This window comes from Malus sylvestris, chromosome 15 (genome assembly GCF_916048215.2).
Source record: "Malus sylvestris chromosome 15, drMalSylv7.2, whole genome shotgun sequence".
Classification (NCBI taxonomy): Eukaryota; Viridiplantae; Streptophyta; class Magnoliopsida; order Rosales; family Rosaceae; genus Malus; species Malus sylvestris.
The window spans coordinates 42,838,315-42,856,242 of record NC_062274.1 but is presented as its reverse complement, the minus strand read 5'-3'; the positions used below and the strand labels follow the sequence as shown (position 1 = coordinate 42,856,242).

Genomic DNA, 17,928 nt, shown 5'->3' with positions numbered 1-17,928 from the left:
CTGAAGATTTACGAAGTTAATTAACTTTTTGGTTAATTAACTTTTGGTATTATGTTCTTTTGTCTGATAAATCAATTCCTGCATCGGCTCCATCGCAAATGAATTAGCAATTGGCTTTCCGAAGTAAAAGCACTCTGCTATCCAGCTCTCTTTCTCTCTCTCTCATCATCGCCGCTGAGCGGAGATTTCGGAGCCATCGGACGGCAGATAATGGAGAACACCGACGTGTTCTTAGGACTGCAGGACTTTCTGGAACGCATGCGTCAACCGTCGGCCGCCGATTTCGTCAAGTCTATAAAAAGGTGAAACGAATTTTGGATTCCGATTGTTCATTTCACGGTTTGTTTGTGTAGTGATAATCTCTAATTCCTGTAGTTGAGAATTGAGTGTTGGCAAAGATGGTTGATGTTTGTTTTGTTTTTACTTGAATTGGATTGGATTGGGTTGGACTGGTTTGGTTTGGATTGAATTGGATTGGACTGGATTGCAGCTTCATAGTGTCGTTTTCGAACAATGCTCCTGATCCGGAGAGGGACAGCGCCGCAGTGCAGGACTTCTTTGCCCGGATGGAAATCGATTTCAGGGCTCATCCACTTTGGGCTGGCTGTTCAGAGGAGGAGCTCGACAGCGCCGGCGAAGTGAGTTTCAACTTTGAGCTTGAATTTGACATAGAATTTTGTACCGTTTGTTTGATTTTACAAATCCAACATATTGCATTTAAGTTTGGTTAACTATAAAATGTTTTGGTTATTAATTGGTAATTTTTCTTTTGTGGCTTTCTGTTATATGTAGGGACTGGAGAAGTATGTTATGACGAAGTTATTTCCTCGCGTATTTGCTTCACTTCCGGACGATGTGAAACTCGATGAGCAACTGTATGAGAAGATGGCTTTAGTACAACAGTTTATTCGGCCGGAAAATTTGGACATTAAGCCCACCTTTCAAAATGAGACTTCATGGCTGGTGAGTAGAGGACTACCCATATGAAATATGTATAAATGAAGTGTCTTTGTATACTCATGACATTGATATATAGTACATATATCACATAGGGGTAATTTGTTTGAGGTCACTAAATATTTTAGCATTAGGGTTGAATCAATCAAACATTTTGTGCTTTAAAGAGAGGTTAATGAAGAGAAATTTTAGCATGTGGTATTCGCCCTGGAGATTGTTTTTATTGAATATAGTTCACAAGGAGAATTGGGTTCAATTTATACTAGAAAATAAAATGACAATTGACCTATGCCGAAATATGAAATTATTTATTGACCTAACCAAATTTCCTATATCAGATATGCATAAATGAAGTACATTCATATAAAACATGGGCATGGATCTCAATCAAGATGTATTGATTTGCATATGAGCCATCTATATTTGTTAATAGGTCCTTGTTTAAGGGCCTTCTTAGAGAAAACTTATGTCCCACAAAAATAATTTTATAATTTCTGCCTTTCATAATGATTGCAGTATGGAATTTAACAATGAACCAATGAATCCACGAAAAAGTTTAGTACGATCTGATTATTGAGCACATGTTGACAGGTATTAAAAGGGAAATAATCAGGATATTAGGGGGCTTGCCAATTTCACTTCCCCTTTACAGTTCCTCCTAGATGCGTGAACTCACTGTCTTTTCATGTTTGGGGTAATTAATGTGTCTTAATTTCTCTAATTTGTAATTCAACTTTGTTTTCCTTAGGGCCGTTTGATAACCATTTATCTTTTTTTTGCTAGAGATATAGGGAAAGTATATGTGAGAAATAGGAATGGAGAAGGATGTAGGGAGGTGGTGGGAGGGAGGAGGGAGAAACGAAAGAGATTATATGAAAACAAAAACTTGAATGTAAAAGCAACTTAAAATTGTCTTCCGGTTTTTTTTTTTTTTTTTTTTTTTGAAGTTTTCAATTTGTGTGTTACTCCATACACATTTCTTCAACCACCCTTTTTTCGCCCTTCTTCATTCCTCCTTTCTCTGACATTCTTCTTGCTCCATGTATAGCACCAAAATGAAAACTAAAAACTGAAATGAAATGGTTATCAGATGGCAAGTGCCTTCGCCCATGAGCGGTAGGTCTCGGGTTCGAGACTTGAGAGCAGCCTCTCCATAAAATGGGGGTAAGGCTAGCCGACATTCACCTCTCCCAGACCCTGCGTAAAGCGAGAGCCTTGTGCACTGGGTACGACCTTTACGACCTTTATACCTCTCAATAATGCTTACCCTGGATTATTTTTGCTTTTATCTTTGCAGCTTGCACAAAAAGAACTGCAAAAGATCAATATGTACAAGGCACCGAGGGATAAGCTTGTGTGCATCCTTAATTGTTGCAAGGTTATTAATAACTTGCTCATGAAAGCTTCTGTTGCTTCCAATGAGAATCCCCCTGGAGCTGATGAATTTCTTCCTGTCCTAATTTATGTTACGTTAAAGGTAAGACTAACTTTTATAATGGCTTGAATTATTTGGTTAAACATTTACTTTTAATTCAGTACGTATGATCTTCCGTTCTAAATAAATCGTTGAATTATTATCCCTCTGGAAGGCAACATAGTATGTCAGGTTTACAAGGTTTCTTTATTGTATTGATGCGGTGCAGGCAAACCCTCCACAACTGCACTTAAATTTATTGTATATACAAAGGTACAGGCGACAATCTCGATTAGTTGGTGAAGCATCCTATTTTTTCACAAACATGCTCTCCGTTGAATCCTTCATCTCAAATATTGACGCAAATGCCATTTCAATGGATGAATCTGAGTATGACAAGAACATGGAAACTGCTCGAGCACTTCTTTCTGGACTTTCAGCTGATCTGGACGGTCAGTATACTCAAAAAGGTCAATTTGCAGGATATGGAAATAGATCAGAGTCTATGGAAACCAGACATCAACATCCGAATGCCAACAAGGACCTAGCGGCACAATCCAGATCTTCTGAAACAAACTCCCGAGGGAAGAAGATACCCAATGAAAAAGATAACTCACCCTTTTCAAAGATTCCATCCCTTTCGGATTTGGAGAATAAGGGTGCAACGATCCTCGTGACCAATGATCAGGCGAACCAGGTTTTCCAGGAGTATCCATACTTGTTTGCGAATGTCGGTGACCTAACCATCAGTGATGTAGAAGACCTTCTTAATAATTACAAGCAACTTGCATTCAAATATGTTTGTCTTTCTAACGGGTTAGGCGTTACTGCTCCATCTTCTTACAATTCGCATACAGAGTTCCACCAGCATACTGAAACGGCAAAGCAACAGGAACTCTCTAGAGCTATAGAGCCGAATGATGAGACATCAAATGACACTGATACGACGGATGATGCTTTAAAGAAAGAGCCCCTTATTGATGATGAAAATTTGGAATCCAGATTGTCACAGGATCAAGAAGTTTCACCACAGAGTGGTACACATGAGGAGTACTCTCAATAGCTGCTCTACCAGGACATGTATTTTGCAGGAGTATGTTTTCCAGTGCAGTCGCCATCATCAGGGCTCCATTTCTCCTCTTTGCCGGCGCAGATGGAATATCGTCATGGTTGGAAATGAGCGCTGTCATTTGTCCATTCTCGCCTCGTACTGGTCAAGAATATAGGTAGAAGTGAGGAAGTTAGACTTTGAGTTTGGGAATGCATCAAATTGCATTTGTATGAAGATGGAAAATATATACAACTCTCAGGAAACCGGGGTGCAACAGTGTATGCTTGCAGGCACTCGTAATCTTACTCATGTAGCAGTACAATGATCCTGAGCCACGCAGCCATGCTGGATACAATCAAATGAGATTTTCACCGTAGTTGCACCTTGCTATCCGTCATTAACGAGCAGAAATGTATGTTCTAACTTCGAAATTCCTTTCCTCTGTTCTTTTCTCTGTACTGTCAAAATCTTGTGTACAAAAGTGTCTCAATGTCACTGCGATTGTAAGCGGTTCTGTTTATTTTTGCAATTTACTATTATCCACGGTTAAATAGGCTGCTGTAGGAGTTTAGTGTATGATGGAGTAGTATCTGACTCTGGCTTGATATTGTAGTTTGTCCACAACGAAAAAAATAATTAATTTTGAGTTAAGCTTTCTAATTTTCAATGCTGGCGAAAAATGTTGATCATGTAACACAAGTACTCTTATTAACATTCAGAGTCGAAATAAGTTTTGAATTCAGTGTAATATCCGACGACGCCATCATGTCTGGCTGGCATGCCGTGCTACGGTGTGACTGTCTTCTGGGATGATCGTAGCCGTTGATGCATGTGGGGCCCACCACACGTCAACAGCTACGAAATTTATTCAATATTCCGAGTTGGAATAAGTTTGAATTTTCTGCCTTAGATGACCATGTGGTTTGACTGTTTGACAGTTTGATAATTTGTAATTTTGGCATCGATGCCGACATCATGAATAAGATGTGGCATACAAATACAAGAACGCCGACTCTCGTCTCGTCTGGGTGACCGGGTCTGGTGGACGTGTTTCTGGGCCATCACTCACTCGGATGGACAAAGTCAGACGTCAAAATCAAATACCTTGAAAAATTGTACCAATTAATTACTGTTATTGTTGGTAAGTCACATATATCCCTCCCCCTTTGAAACCAAACAGACAGCAATTAGGAAAGTTCAGATGTAAGATGTAATCTAATCGTATTTTTCACGTGCTGGTGTCGTGCCAAATCCCAATACAAGGCCCTACGTATTGACTTACCACTAGATAATGCAAAGGAGCTAAACCATTTTAAAAGAGCTATATATACCTGAAGCAACATTATGTATATGTGTGTGTATTTAATAATTTATAAGTGTAGAGTTTTAATCAGTTATTATGGTTCGACATCCTTACTTATATCATTATATTTTCACTGGAAGGAACGCAATGATTTTCGTCTCCTGTATCGAGCCATAAGAATTGATTAGACCCCAACAAATTACTAGTTTTATGTGAACCCTAACTAAACAATGAGAATAACAAGTTTAATTTGGTTTTTGACTTGATAACTAAACTAACTTAAAAATACAAGAAAAGGTAAAGATGAATAATAGATTGATTTAGAAATGATGGGAATGGGACTAAGGATATTGATTTCATGCATAAGTTTGTTACTTAAATTACAGTCGTATGCTTTGTAGATGGATTTGTATTTGTATATTGGTTTTTTGTAAGAAGATATTAAGTAGATATCTTGGAATTAGAAGATGCATGAACTTAGAAGATTGTATCTCTAATAGTTTAAAAAATATATAATGAATAAAAAAAATTTAAAAGTGGAGAAAAAATAATATTGGACTTAACATAATAACTATGTTATTTTTTTGGACCCAAATCTAAATGCTCATTCTTTATAATTAATGAGAAGGGAAGATTTAAATTTGAGACATATTTCAATGACGTGAAGTACCACTACACTAAGAGACAATATATGGAGAAATTCTTCAATTATAATACCGACATGTGCGAGTGTTATGGATTAGTATTTGCTCATGTTATAATATGTGTTTATTTATCAATAATGTATCTCAAATATAAACTCGGTGTCTACTCATATTATGCAACTTAAAGCTACTAGCAAGATGCTTAAAAAAAATTAAAAATAAAAAGCTATTAGCATGATAATCCCTCTCCATTTGTGAGTTGAATGTCTTAACAAGATGGATACTTAATTATGATTGACCTCTTACGTGACTTAACTATTATATAAAAACAATAATATTACAACAATTGAAAGTAACACACCAATAATATTTCCAAGATATGTGTTATACGATCATACATCTTTTCGAGGACATTATTGAAGATAACACACCAATTCCTTGTTACTTTCCTTTTGTATATTGTTCGTTGGCCTTCATGTCATGCCTTCCCTTCAATAATGTTCGAGAGGAAGTAGAAACCATTCAGATCATAACATATAATACTTTGATGTCGATGTTTCTAAAGGACATATAAAAATATAACTTGAGTTAGTGATATCCAGGACAACCAGCAAACACAAACAAAAGCTTCCAAACCCTACTAAATACTAATAGGGTAGAGAGAAACTTATATGAAATGAATTTACCGCTACTGTAACATCTCAAATCAATAATATTATACTGTATATAAATTTTTCTTCATGCAACATAATATTATTAAATCGAGATGCCACGTTTTTTTGTCCGAACGTCGATTTCGGGATCTAGATTTGATCATCTTATGCAATTTGACCTGTTATATTTCTCAATAGCCAGGCAGGCCAACTGGAAGTAGATCACCCTCCCTTCTTGTGCTTCACACCACTACAAAAGTTATAAAATATTACATAATATTTTGAGACAACCTTCAATTATACTGAATATTTCAAACTGGGGGTCCAAGTATCTTCATATTATAAAGATTAATGTCACATAGTTTTGAATATATTTATGTATTTATATCCTTTGCCATTGCATTTGGCCATTAACCTTTTTCTTGTTCTTTATACGTTTATATTTCATTGGCTTCTACCCATTTCTAAAGCCTTTTACTTTCTAAAACACGTGCAAATGAGGGGTCGTTCCTTGATCTTTGGTTCTTATAATATAAATCATGGTCCAGCTTGTTTCTTCATATTTTTTTGTACAGATCTTATATATAACATTGTTGATTTGGTCCTTATAAATCGTATTAACTTTAAAGTGGGAGAGAGGAAGTTGTATGTTGATGAAATTGTAGCAGATAATAGACAACCAACTTCTATACCCAAAGTTTCAAAGATTTTGCTCTGATCTGATCCCACATAGACAATAATGTAAACCCTTTAAATTATGTAAAATCCTAATTATTGATAAATGTTATACAGTCTAGCATGTTGTGTTATTTAATATTTTTTATTCTTAACGAGGAAAGGAGATTTGAGCTTGATAATTTTAACATGTAATGCACTAGTATTAAGTCCTTAATTAACCGACCAAAAATCTTCGTTGAAAAACAAAATCAAAGTAGATTTTCTTAAAGCAATGTCAATGGTGATTGGTGATGGATAAACATAATTGAGAATTGATGCGATGAACCTCTTTTTACAAGTGATATGGTCCCTTCGCAGTCCTACTACACTACTACACACCAAACACATAATAATGGCATGCATCTTAGGCCAAAGTGCCAACCAAGGGAGCTTGTTTGTTAAGATATGATAGAATTAGTGTACCAAATGCACCTTTCATGTGCCTCCCACGTTCTGTAGTGCATGGTTTGTCTGCTGAGATGTTTGCAGCTCCTGCTTCTATTTTAGGTTTTCCCTGCACCTGATATGCATGTGCTTCAATTTTAAATCCAAAATGTTCAGCCAACCCAAACTCTCATACAATACAAAATGGATTGTGAAAACGAAGAAATATTATTAGCATTGAGTGATACGAAAAATGAATGGTTAAGATTGAAAATAAAAGATTTGGAAGTCGTGGAAATTAAATGTAATAACTAATTAAACAACTGATAACACTGAGTGCCACGTAACATTGAAGTCATACCTGCAATATGAGAATAAAATTGTATTTATTCTTATGTTGCTATACCTATTGAAATAGTTTAGGATTCAATTCTTTTCATATACCATACTAGCTAGTTAGTAGATCTAGACTTAACCAAGTTGGTTAGAGCTTCTACATTTAAGCTAAAATTATCCTTGCCGTTGTTTAGCTGAATTTATAATTAATATAAACTATCTTATTGTTTGTCATATAATATATCAGTTAGATGGATTTACGTTAAAAAAATCAGGTTATACATGTTTGACAAATTGACACTAATTAACTTACTTATCTTTACATTATCAAATTGTATAATTTTTAAATTTACGATACTAGTTAATTATAGCCTACTAATTTTTTGTTGAGTATTTGGTTTACCGCAATTGCTTGAGTTCTCTTTAGCTGGCAGCTGGAGTTTTGACAAGTTTAATACTTTTAGATACCTTAAGTGAGCTTATCCTATGACAGATGATGCTCGTGATGCTGGCGCGGTTCATGTTAAACAATTAATAACCAATTTTATTAGCATACTAATTTTATGTTAATTATATATTCTTGTTGTGTTGAGCATGCATGGTTTGCCCCAATTGCTTGGAATTGTCTTCTGCTCACAGCTAGAGTTCTGACATGCCAGCTTAAGCAGAAAGTTACAAATTTAAATTTTCGTTGTTTTCTTTATTGGTACTTTCTTGATCGATGCTAAAATTGGTTTCTTGAGTTATACAACAGCTGCTATAAAACAAGAAAATTGGTTTTGGCTTCTCAAGGTTTATTTGCAATTTAAAAAGTTTATATGCTGCATTTTGAGTTAAAATTTAAACAGAACGAGTGTATGATGATATTTTCAATGGAAGTGTGCAAATTTGAGACGTAAAAGTCACATTTATATTTTATTTTACATTTTTGGAAGATGAAAATATGAGTTCTACCTCAATCGGGGAGATGTACCCCATTTACTTTTATCTCTTAAACTAGCGAAGACCACCTTCTAAATATGTAAATTTATATTTATATTTACATTATCCGGCCTAGATGACCATTTTGCATCTCGTCCGTTAAAGAACCTTACAACCAACAAAAAAAAAAAAAACTCATTCCAAAGCATTTGGCATCTCCCGCTAATAAAACTACATATATATCATTTGAAAAGGAAAAAAATGCTTGCTACAAAGTAAACAGCACATCACAGTTTAATAATCTCGTTTCAACATGAAAAGAAGAAAACTTGAAAAGCATTAAACTATAATTAAAGTTTGATCTTCCAAATGCAACTGTGGTGAAATATGCATACAAAGAGAAACATAGGATTAATTAGCTTAATTAGTAGGAGCTTGGAAGAAGATTATGTAAAGTGAAAGCATATATTTTTTTTGTTGTTTTGGTAATTTGTGGTAGTTGTTGCAGCTGAAAGTATGAAATGCATGCTTTGTAGTTTATAACAACAGAAGAGACCGCGGATTAAGTTGTTAAAGGCCTTCGGGGTAAACGTGGTTCCACCTAATAATATATGCTCGACATTTTTAAGTGCGATTAGTTTGACCCTTGACTGCTTCAAGTATGCATATGTCCCAATCAAAATATATATGCACCAAAACTTAAGCAAAAGGTTTTTATATGTCTTAGCACAGAAAACAGGTTTTCTTTTACAAGAATGATAGAGTGGTATTTTGTTGATCTTCCAAAACAAACGTAGAGGTGCCAATTGGGTACATATATTGCTCTAGTGATTAAGAATTGATTTGAAGTAAATTCACACAAATACACAACTATTGTAAACTCCTATACGGCTACCATATGCACGAAATTACATACGTCGTCGATACAAATCTATTTGTGTGGCGACCAGTTTACAGTTATTTTTCTATAGATAGGTCATAGGATTATTACTTACAAAACAAAATTTTTATATTTTCTTTTGTTTTTTTATATCATTTATTGTTACATGATTGATATTTTTAGGGTGTATCTTAGAGTTTACGTATTTAGTGTTGGACTAATTCAATCTTTAAAAAAGAACAAACATCGTGTAGAAAAGAATTTTGCAAGAAGAACCATGATGAATGCATATATACAATGATGTGAGAAGTGGGAACAAAACTAGGGCTTTTAGCAATAAAAAAAAAAACAAATCATAAAATAGACTTTTGAGTGTTGAGTAGTTTTGAGTAAATAAGTAGGTTATTTGGTTAACTTATTTTGGTGTTTATTTGTTTATGTTACAGGTTGCCCAAAGATTTAAACTTTAACCACCAATTCCAGATCAAAATTCAAAAGGAGACAAGAAGGTGGTCAGCTTATGATTTACGAAGCATAGCGTGTAGACTTGGCATCATGAATTGGTTGGGAATGGGATGGGATTGATAGAAGAATAAAAAGAGGTTTCCTTCACACCTTCATTTCATCACTTAATTGAGCACGCATACTCTCTTTCTATTCTTTTGACTACCACGAGTTTTAAAAGAATGGTCCTGACGTGACATGCCTGCTTCGGTCTTGGTCTCTCCTTTCTGCTAGTCGTTGTTAATGGGAATTGGAATGAGGGAACATTAAAATAAAAATAAATAAATAAATAAAGTAAAATAAATAAAATAAAAGGATTAGTCTTGTTATGCAAAAATACACATCACTTTGTTCATATTTGACAATATCACGCCCTTTTCTCTCCGGACTCTGAAATTTTGAAATACCATGCATACAGACCTCTTCGAATCTTATAAAAAAAATGTTAAGGAGATTAAATTTGTAAATTAAAAGATGTGTAATTAATAAGAATAATATATAACACTGCCTTTCTCTCTCTCCCTTCTTATTCATCATCCTCTCTCTCTCTCTCTCTCAAGCTTCAGTTTCAGTTTCGTTCTCCCTTCTTATTCATCATCCTCTCTCTCTCTCTCTCTCTCAAGCTTCAGTTTCAGTTTCGTTCAGAAGCTAAATAGTGGGCTGGGCTCTCCAATGGCAAGTGAATACAACCGCTTCCATCACCGCCACCGCCGCCACCACCACCACAAGCACCATCAGAATCTTTATATGCATAATCATCAGAGAAGCACATTCTTGCCCATGCTATGTTCGACACCATCCATCAAAGATGTGAGCCTTCCAAAGTCTGCATCCGTAAAAGATGACCCTTTGTCCCCAAGAATCAGTTGCATGGGCCAAGTGAAAAGAAGCAACAAAGTCAATGGCTTTCCAACCCCTCTCACCACTCACAGACTACTCACCTTCTCCTCCAACCCTAATTCCAAGTACAATATTATCAGCAGCCCCAACAACCACCTCAAGTACTCCATGCTCAAGAAACTCTTCTCTGGCAAAAACCTAAACAACCCTAATGCCGCCGCCGCTGCTACCACCACAACAGCCACTACAAACACCACCACAAGATGTAGTAGAAGGCAAGTGATTGTGAATAGTAACAATGGTGGAAGTGGGCCCAGGATTAATAAAGGTCATGATTGTGTTGCGAACGTTAACCTAGTGGATTTGGATCCTCCTCTGCCTGTGACCAAGAGGGTGCACAAGAAGCCTGCTGAAGAACAAGAAGAAGAGGTGAACAGTCTTTGGAAGAGGAGATCTGGTGGGGTTGAATTGAAAGGTTTGCAGCTTAAACAGATTCACCATCCTAGGCATCTAAATCAACCCATTACTGTTTAATTTCTTGGGTAAAAAAAAAAATCCAAAAGGGGAGTGAAAAAAATTTGCTGTACATGTTTTTTGTTTTGGATCCCAATTTTGGATATATTGTTTGATTGGTTATTCACTGTTCCAACGAGTAATGACATATTATTAAGACTAATTGTCGAGCTAATACTGTTTAGTTTTTAGTGTTAATTGATCTAATGCTTTATTTATTTGAATTAGTGACAAACCCCAACATCTGATATTCTTAATTAGGAAGATCTCTCACCTTTCTTTTGTTTTTTCCTTTTTTAAGCACGAATCTTATACAGAAAATAAATTATTAAGTGGTACTAAAACATAGTCGCATAATGTTGTTACGTTGTCATTACAAATATTACTCCGAATCGCCAAGGTAAAAAGCCAAATCCACACAAGTTGAAGAGAGGAGCCAAATCGACACAAGTCGAACGATGTTTGTTTACAGAAATTGAAGTAACTGTTCCTCGTAATTGTGTTGTCTTGAAGATTTTGATGGTGAAATTTACTATTTACTTCTACAGAAAAGACTAAGATGGTGGGAGAGGGAGTAGGATTCTCTCTAATTTTTTTTTTCGTCTATTTTCTCTTCACTTATTTGAATAGTTACGATTAAACCACGTCAACATTTTATATTAATTTTTTTTTTATAGAAAGAGATAAAATAGAAAGTGTGAGAGAATATTATCTGTTTTCTTGTATGATAAGCCTCGAATGTAGAGATTATAACAAACAATTTGTATTTAAGATTTTTTACACAAAGCTATGGCATGGCTCAACATAAATAAGAGAGCAACTTATATAGAACGAGTTCATCGGACATGACATTCCAATCTAATAATAAGACATTAAATGTTAACAAATATACACATTATTTTATTGACAGAGAACGTAACAGTAAACTCGTTACGTAGTCCAAAACAAAGCTAATTTTCAAAATTTGAGTCACAAGTACATGGTTGGTTGGCAACCCACCGACAAAAATAAAAATTTATAATTGCCCTTACCTTTGCATGTGCAGCAAAGTGAACCCAAAAGGGCAAAAAAAAGAGAAAAAAACAATCAGCAGATCAATGCATCCATTACCATACTAGTGAATGTTGTCGATACACATTGTTACAAGCGACAATAAGCAAGTGACAATATTGCCCTAAGCAACAAGTTATTCATGTCAACAACACAAGCCATTCAAGTTCAAATCATGTTTTGATGCCTAAATCTATATTTATACAAGCAGGAGCAAGTTTACAGGTTTTGATTGACACGGACTGCGAATGATCACCCTTGTTCTTTATATGGCGTCCAGATCAGTTTGCTAACATCGACTTCGAGGCCCCCACGACCGGCTGCTTTTAGATGCCGATCCAGGACCTTTGGGTCTGCACAGATGACATGCTGCCCTTTCCTGTACTGTATCAATTCAAGACTCTGAAGGGTGTTCAATATATCCTCTGCCTTGATGGCTGTCATGTCACTAAGCTCCTGCATGGCAAAACATACGATATGTTCCAAAAAAACTCAGTAAAAACCATATGGCATCAGATAGTGATATGATAAACCTTTTCCCTTTTTTACTTTCCACCGTGAATGTCATACATATTTTTCTGGAATGGAACTGAACAATAATCTCCAAGCGTCAATGCACACTATTAGGAATCTCTACTGGTTGAAATACAAACCCACACTAAAGGGTGCTTAAATTGTCCGAAGATAAATCCAGTATGCAACTCTAAGTATTTGGGTTTACTTCATATCGTGCAAAATCCCATTCAGAGGTTGTGGATAATTGGTTGGTCTAATCTTGAGTAACAGCTTCCATGCAAAGCGCAAAACACTTAAACCATTATCAGCATAGAGTTAAGCAGCAATTATACGACGGGTGGACAATCTTTGGTTTAACTAAAGACTTGGAGATGCTCACCTTGATTGAAATATTTCCCTTGTGCTTTTTCAAGATGTCGAGAAGCACCCGGGTCCAGTACCCTCTATAACTCAGCAATCCTAGGTCAGAGAGGGGTCTTTCAGGCGTGCCAACTTTACCTTCTTTCTTTGAGAGTTCATATGCTGCATCATGTTTGATAACATTAGTAACTGTTACCGGCAAAAATTATCCAAATAAGGATAAATAACACAACCAAATCATAAAAGTTGACATCAGTCCAAAAATTGATCTCAATGATTGACAGAAGGCAAGACTTGTCTTATGAGGCCTATTATACACCAGAGTCAGCAGCAGTCTATTCATCAGATTAACCCATTATAATTACAGCAGTGCACTTACTGCATAAGTATGTGTACCCCTATTGGCTCAATTCTACGAGACTAAAAAGTTCTTAGGGACAAGAAGTGACACAACTGATCACATAATGTGGAAATAGTTGGATAGCAGGTTTATCACCTAGGCAATGACCAAAGTGCTCCATGTTATTTATATGAAGGCTTTGAAGATTCAGTATAGGGAACAATTAGATACCAGGTTATAGAGTCCATGAATTCAATTAGAGGCCCTTTAATTTCTTTGCAAGAGAAGATTTATATGGAAAAGCAACTGCAAATGTACAGATAAGTAGGGAATTTGAGGTTTGCAGTTCTTCTACTTGGTCAATTTCTTACTACTGAAACAATTGGGTAGTTAGAGAGCTTTAGATAGTACTATACAGTATATAAATAATGAAATTTTTGCCTAGTACGGTCTTCCACAATCTACAACTGCATCTCATTGCCGGACTATAGAAGGATATTTTAAAAACCTTAAAGGGGCATATACCTATAATAGATGTCTGTCTACAATGGTACAACACAATTCAAAAATATTGCAAAGACTATCATAGTAAAGTCAGAAATTCTCTAGACAGAACAGAGACACAGGAAATACAGCAGAACAAATAAAGAAAGTAAGTGCAGAGCTTACAAAAGGCAATCAAAAATTTTCCATAGCCTTTTCTTTGATATGGAGGAAGGGTGAGTATACATGCCAAGTTATAAGATTCCTCTGAATGTTTTTCCTGCATCACAATAAATCACATAATTAGATATATTGACGTTTTAGGATAACACAGAGATGAACCAAGGCAAAATAATCTAACAAAAAACTGGAAATACAGAAAATTCTTCAGTCACTTCAGAACCATATGAACACTTTCATATGTCTAAGTTTGCAACATGGGAGAACAGACAAATTCTAATTTTATACCAACTAGAACCTGTATCCAAATGCTAATTTAGCACCCTCATAATCAAAAGTTTATTACAAATGAAATAAAACCTGGTTTCACATTTAAATCCATGAGCAGCATACACCAAGTCATATATACACACAAATACAGATATTCAGAAGTTTATTTGAGTCATTAGAAAGGCTATATATAACTCAAGGTAATAAAAGATATAAAACTTCAAGGTAATGCAGAAAGAAATCGTAAAAACGATGTTACGGTATCAGAACAAAGTTACACAAGGGAAGCAAGCAGGCTACAAACACATCCATTACTCATTCAATAAAAAAGTTCACACAGAAAGATGATACTTCATGAATTGAATTCTAATACAATTTTTTCTTGCTTCTTCAATGTAAAAATATAAGGACGGTAAAAATATTACCTTGGAAAAATATCCAACCATATGGCATCCACGATCATCACATTCACATAAAATATAAAACAGAAAGAGGTCAACATCATAATACAGGGTCTTGTGATCAAGAAACAATTTCGCCAAATAACAAAGATTCTGCCCATAAACCTTGTTCTTTTTTCCATCAACCTGATTCAATACATTTAAGCAAAAAAATAGTCATATCAGCCACAAATTCAATATTGAACACGACCAAAAGTTCCAAAGACTTGCAGAAAAAAAAATTAAAATATGCATGAAAACAGAATATACAATGAGAGAGTTCTTTATTTTCAAAGCAGAGTCAACTTCAAATTGCAACTTTTGAAACAACATAACTTCAGAAAATTAACAAGGTTTTCTTTTGAAACCATCACGGAGATGTTGTGCACAAACTATGCAACTAACCTCAAACATAGAAAGTGTACCACTTCGGTATATCTCATCACCAGGGGGATGCTTGAGATCGCATTTCCTCTACATATGCAAACAGAAAAATATATAAGTTAGTATGTTAATAACAGAAACAGTCGACTACAGTAAATTTAATCATGAATGAAAGATATTCCAGGTTCACTACAGCAGAAACTATTAACAGGAAAGCTACAGTAAGAAAGGGAAAAAAATTGAGGCACAGCTCACCATATGCCTTTGAAGCTGTTCTTTGCGCTTCATGAAATTGAGGCAGAACTCACAAAAGTACAGCTTCAAAGAGTCATTATATTCTGGTGGAAAGGGGGAGAAGTACCATGTCTCAATTTCATATCTTCCAAGTTCTATGGTTGCTATATTTTTCACTTTTGTAAACTCTTCATGTTCACGCAAGCTGGCAGCATCAAGTTCCTCATGGCCCTATAGAATTGCAGGAACACCTTTAGACCATAAATTTACAAAATCTGAAACATCTTCAAATAAATGCACAAGCATTTGCCGAACCTAACTAATGCCCTTCCTCATATAAAACCCCGCTGTCACTATAAAGTAAGGTCAAAACCTTTTACACAAAAAACTTAGCTAGGTTGTTGTTGAGTATGTTGTGCACGTCTGTACCCAAATTTGTGTGTGTGTGTGTGTGTGAAAGAGAGAGAGGCATAAGAATTGATTCAATTGAGAAACATGAATGATGTAGACTATTAAATTCGGTTGTCAGTCAAAACAAAAGTGATGGATATAAGTGCACTATGTTTTAATCCAAACAACAGGGTTATGCAGCAAGAAAAACAAGAACAAATAATTATTCTAATCAGTGCATACCTCTACATGTGTCTCGTCGATCTTCCGCTTCTGATGACGAGTCATTTTCAAGCTTGTAACCTAAGAAACCCATACATGTGAAATATTAGCATAGGATATTTTGAATCTATAAAGGTATGGCACAAGCAAATGAAGGGGAAAATACAGGTCATCTTCATAAATAGCAGGATTTTCTTATCACAATCCTAAACATTATCACTAAGGAAAACGCTTGGAAATTCAATAAGGGTTGACAATGAGGAACGACACATTACCTTGTCCTCCACTTTCTCATCAACTACAGCCTCTACTGAATCAAGATCTAGTTGGTCAAGTTTCACCCACTCATCAAGCCTCCTATTGACTGACACAAGGAACAAACATAACAACAGCATCAGAAAAAATATTTCTTTAAGATCATAACTGAATAATTTAATTACAATACCCCCAGTATAAGATGTTGAAAACTAAATAAATAATCACCTGATGGAGCTTATCCAAAAGTAAATTTTTATAACAGTAACTGCAATCAGTAAGCTTATTACCCTATTCTACTATAATGTATAAAAAATAGATTTTCCATGATATCAAACGCTGACTTTTACGAGAATCAAACAACAAAATGCACACATAGAAATAAAGGTCGTACCCAGTGCACAAGGCTCCCGCTTTACGCAGGGTCTGAGAGAGGTGAATGTCGGCTAGCCTTACCCCCATTTATGGAGAGGCTACTCCCAAGTCTCGAACCCGAGACCTACCACTCATGGGCGAAGGCACTTGCCATCGCACCAAGTGCGACCTCTAAAATGCACACATAGAAATGACTTTATAAAAAAGTTTTGTGTCTGTGTGTGACTCATGATTAATCCTACCTCATGAAATCCCATGCACCAAGTTTTTTATATATTTTTTGTTATTTCTAATAAAAGGCCTCACAATCCTCCATCACCAATAATCATAAAACATATCCCATTAACAGGACAAACATACGTTTAGCAACTACCTTTTCAACATCGCAGAAAATGTACATTCATATTACTCCTCAAGTTTTTCTTAGCAAACCTATAATGCTCATCATTTTATGTCACTCTACATTGTAACGTATCACTTTGTCAAATTCTCTACTACCGCGTCATTTTAAGAGATTATGCTGCGGACTTGAAGGAAAGTTCTCATTTCACGTACACCTCAACCCTATGGAGCCCTAATCCCAAATTTGATTGCTGGCCCAGTTGAAAACTCAGCAAGTTTCCAAATTTAAGGTGTCTATCAAATTATCAATACAACCAGCCAACCCGGACCGCATACTAGCAAACAAGACACTCTAAATTCAGATAAACGACAGAAATTAAGAGAAATCAAACCCTAACCCTAATTCGCAAATTGAGCAGGCAACAAGGAAATTGATCTTACACTCAGTGTAGTGGACGTAATACTCGTAGTCGTTGGGCCCACCGCAATGCACTCTCCGTCGTTCGATGACCTTCACGGGGTGGTACTTGTTGTCCCTCCACCGGCACATGACGCGCGTGCCGACTTCCAAAGGAAGCATCGACGACTTGCGCTTTTTCATAAATTCCGACTCCGGCGTCATTTCGTTGGCCAAAGGTTGGTATCCATCGCCGGCCTGAGGCTTTCTATCGGCGTCGCATGCGGCGGTGGCCGGGTTAGTGGTGGCAGAGGCGTTCTCCGCACTAGGCGGTGTTCCTATCGAACCCATTATGGCCAAAAGAAGCTCTGGTAATGTTGGCACCAAATTTTATTGGACCCGGGATTACCAGGAAAAGGAATGGGCCGTATAACATGGGATGGGAATATTAAGCCCGGGCATAATAAACCGAAAATCGAACTCGGACCGAACCGGAAAAAAACCGGTCAGTTCGGTACAGAATGCAAACCCTTTTTTTGTATTTCAGTTTGGTATCAATTCGCTCTTGATACC

General features: G+C 36.0%; 3 protein-coding genes across 3 annotated transcripts; 2 read left to right on the top strand and 1 right to left on the bottom strand.

Annotated features, from left to right (window-relative positions):
- Positions 1 to 4,089, top strand: LOC126604948 (vacuolar protein sorting-associated protein 9A-like). The gene is made up of 5 exons (XM_050272279.1): positions 1 to 302; positions 491 to 638; positions 793 to 963; positions 2,255 to 2,434; positions 2,601 to 4,089. Exons 1-5 carry the CDS (start codon positions 211 to 213, stop codon positions 3,432 to 3,434), a joined length of 1,425 nt encoding a protein of 474 aa, XP_050128236.1. The 5' UTR covers positions 1 to 210; the 3' UTR covers positions 3,435 to 4,089.
- A 6,043-nt stretch (positions 4,090 to 10,132) lies between these two features.
- Positions 10,133 to 11,292, top strand: LOC126604089 (transcriptional regulatory protein DOT6-like). Its single transcript, XM_050271180.1, has one exon. It carries the CDS (start codon positions 10,437 to 10,439, stop codon positions 11,136 to 11,138), a length of 702 nt encoding a protein of 233 aa, XP_050127137.1. The 5' UTR covers positions 10,133 to 10,436; the 3' UTR covers positions 11,139 to 11,292.
- Positions 11,293 to 12,192: 900 nt separating this feature from the next.
- On the bottom strand, positions 12,193 to 17,774 carry LOC126604087 (histone acetyltransferase of the MYST family 1-like). Its single transcript, XM_050271179.1, has 9 exons — positions 17,400 to 17,774; positions 16,262 to 16,350; positions 16,008 to 16,067; positions 15,396 to 15,605; positions 15,162 to 15,230; positions 14,742 to 14,903; positions 14,053 to 14,146; positions 13,063 to 13,205; positions 12,193 to 12,623 (listed from the first exon to the last, which is right to left on the bottom strand). Exons 1-9 carry the CDS (start codon positions 17,704 to 17,706, stop codon positions 12,420 to 12,422), a joined length of 1,338 nt encoding a protein of 445 aa, XP_050127136.1. The 5' UTR covers positions 17,707 to 17,774; the 3' UTR covers positions 12,193 to 12,419.
- Between the last annotated feature and the right edge of the window lie 154 nt (positions 17,775 to 17,928).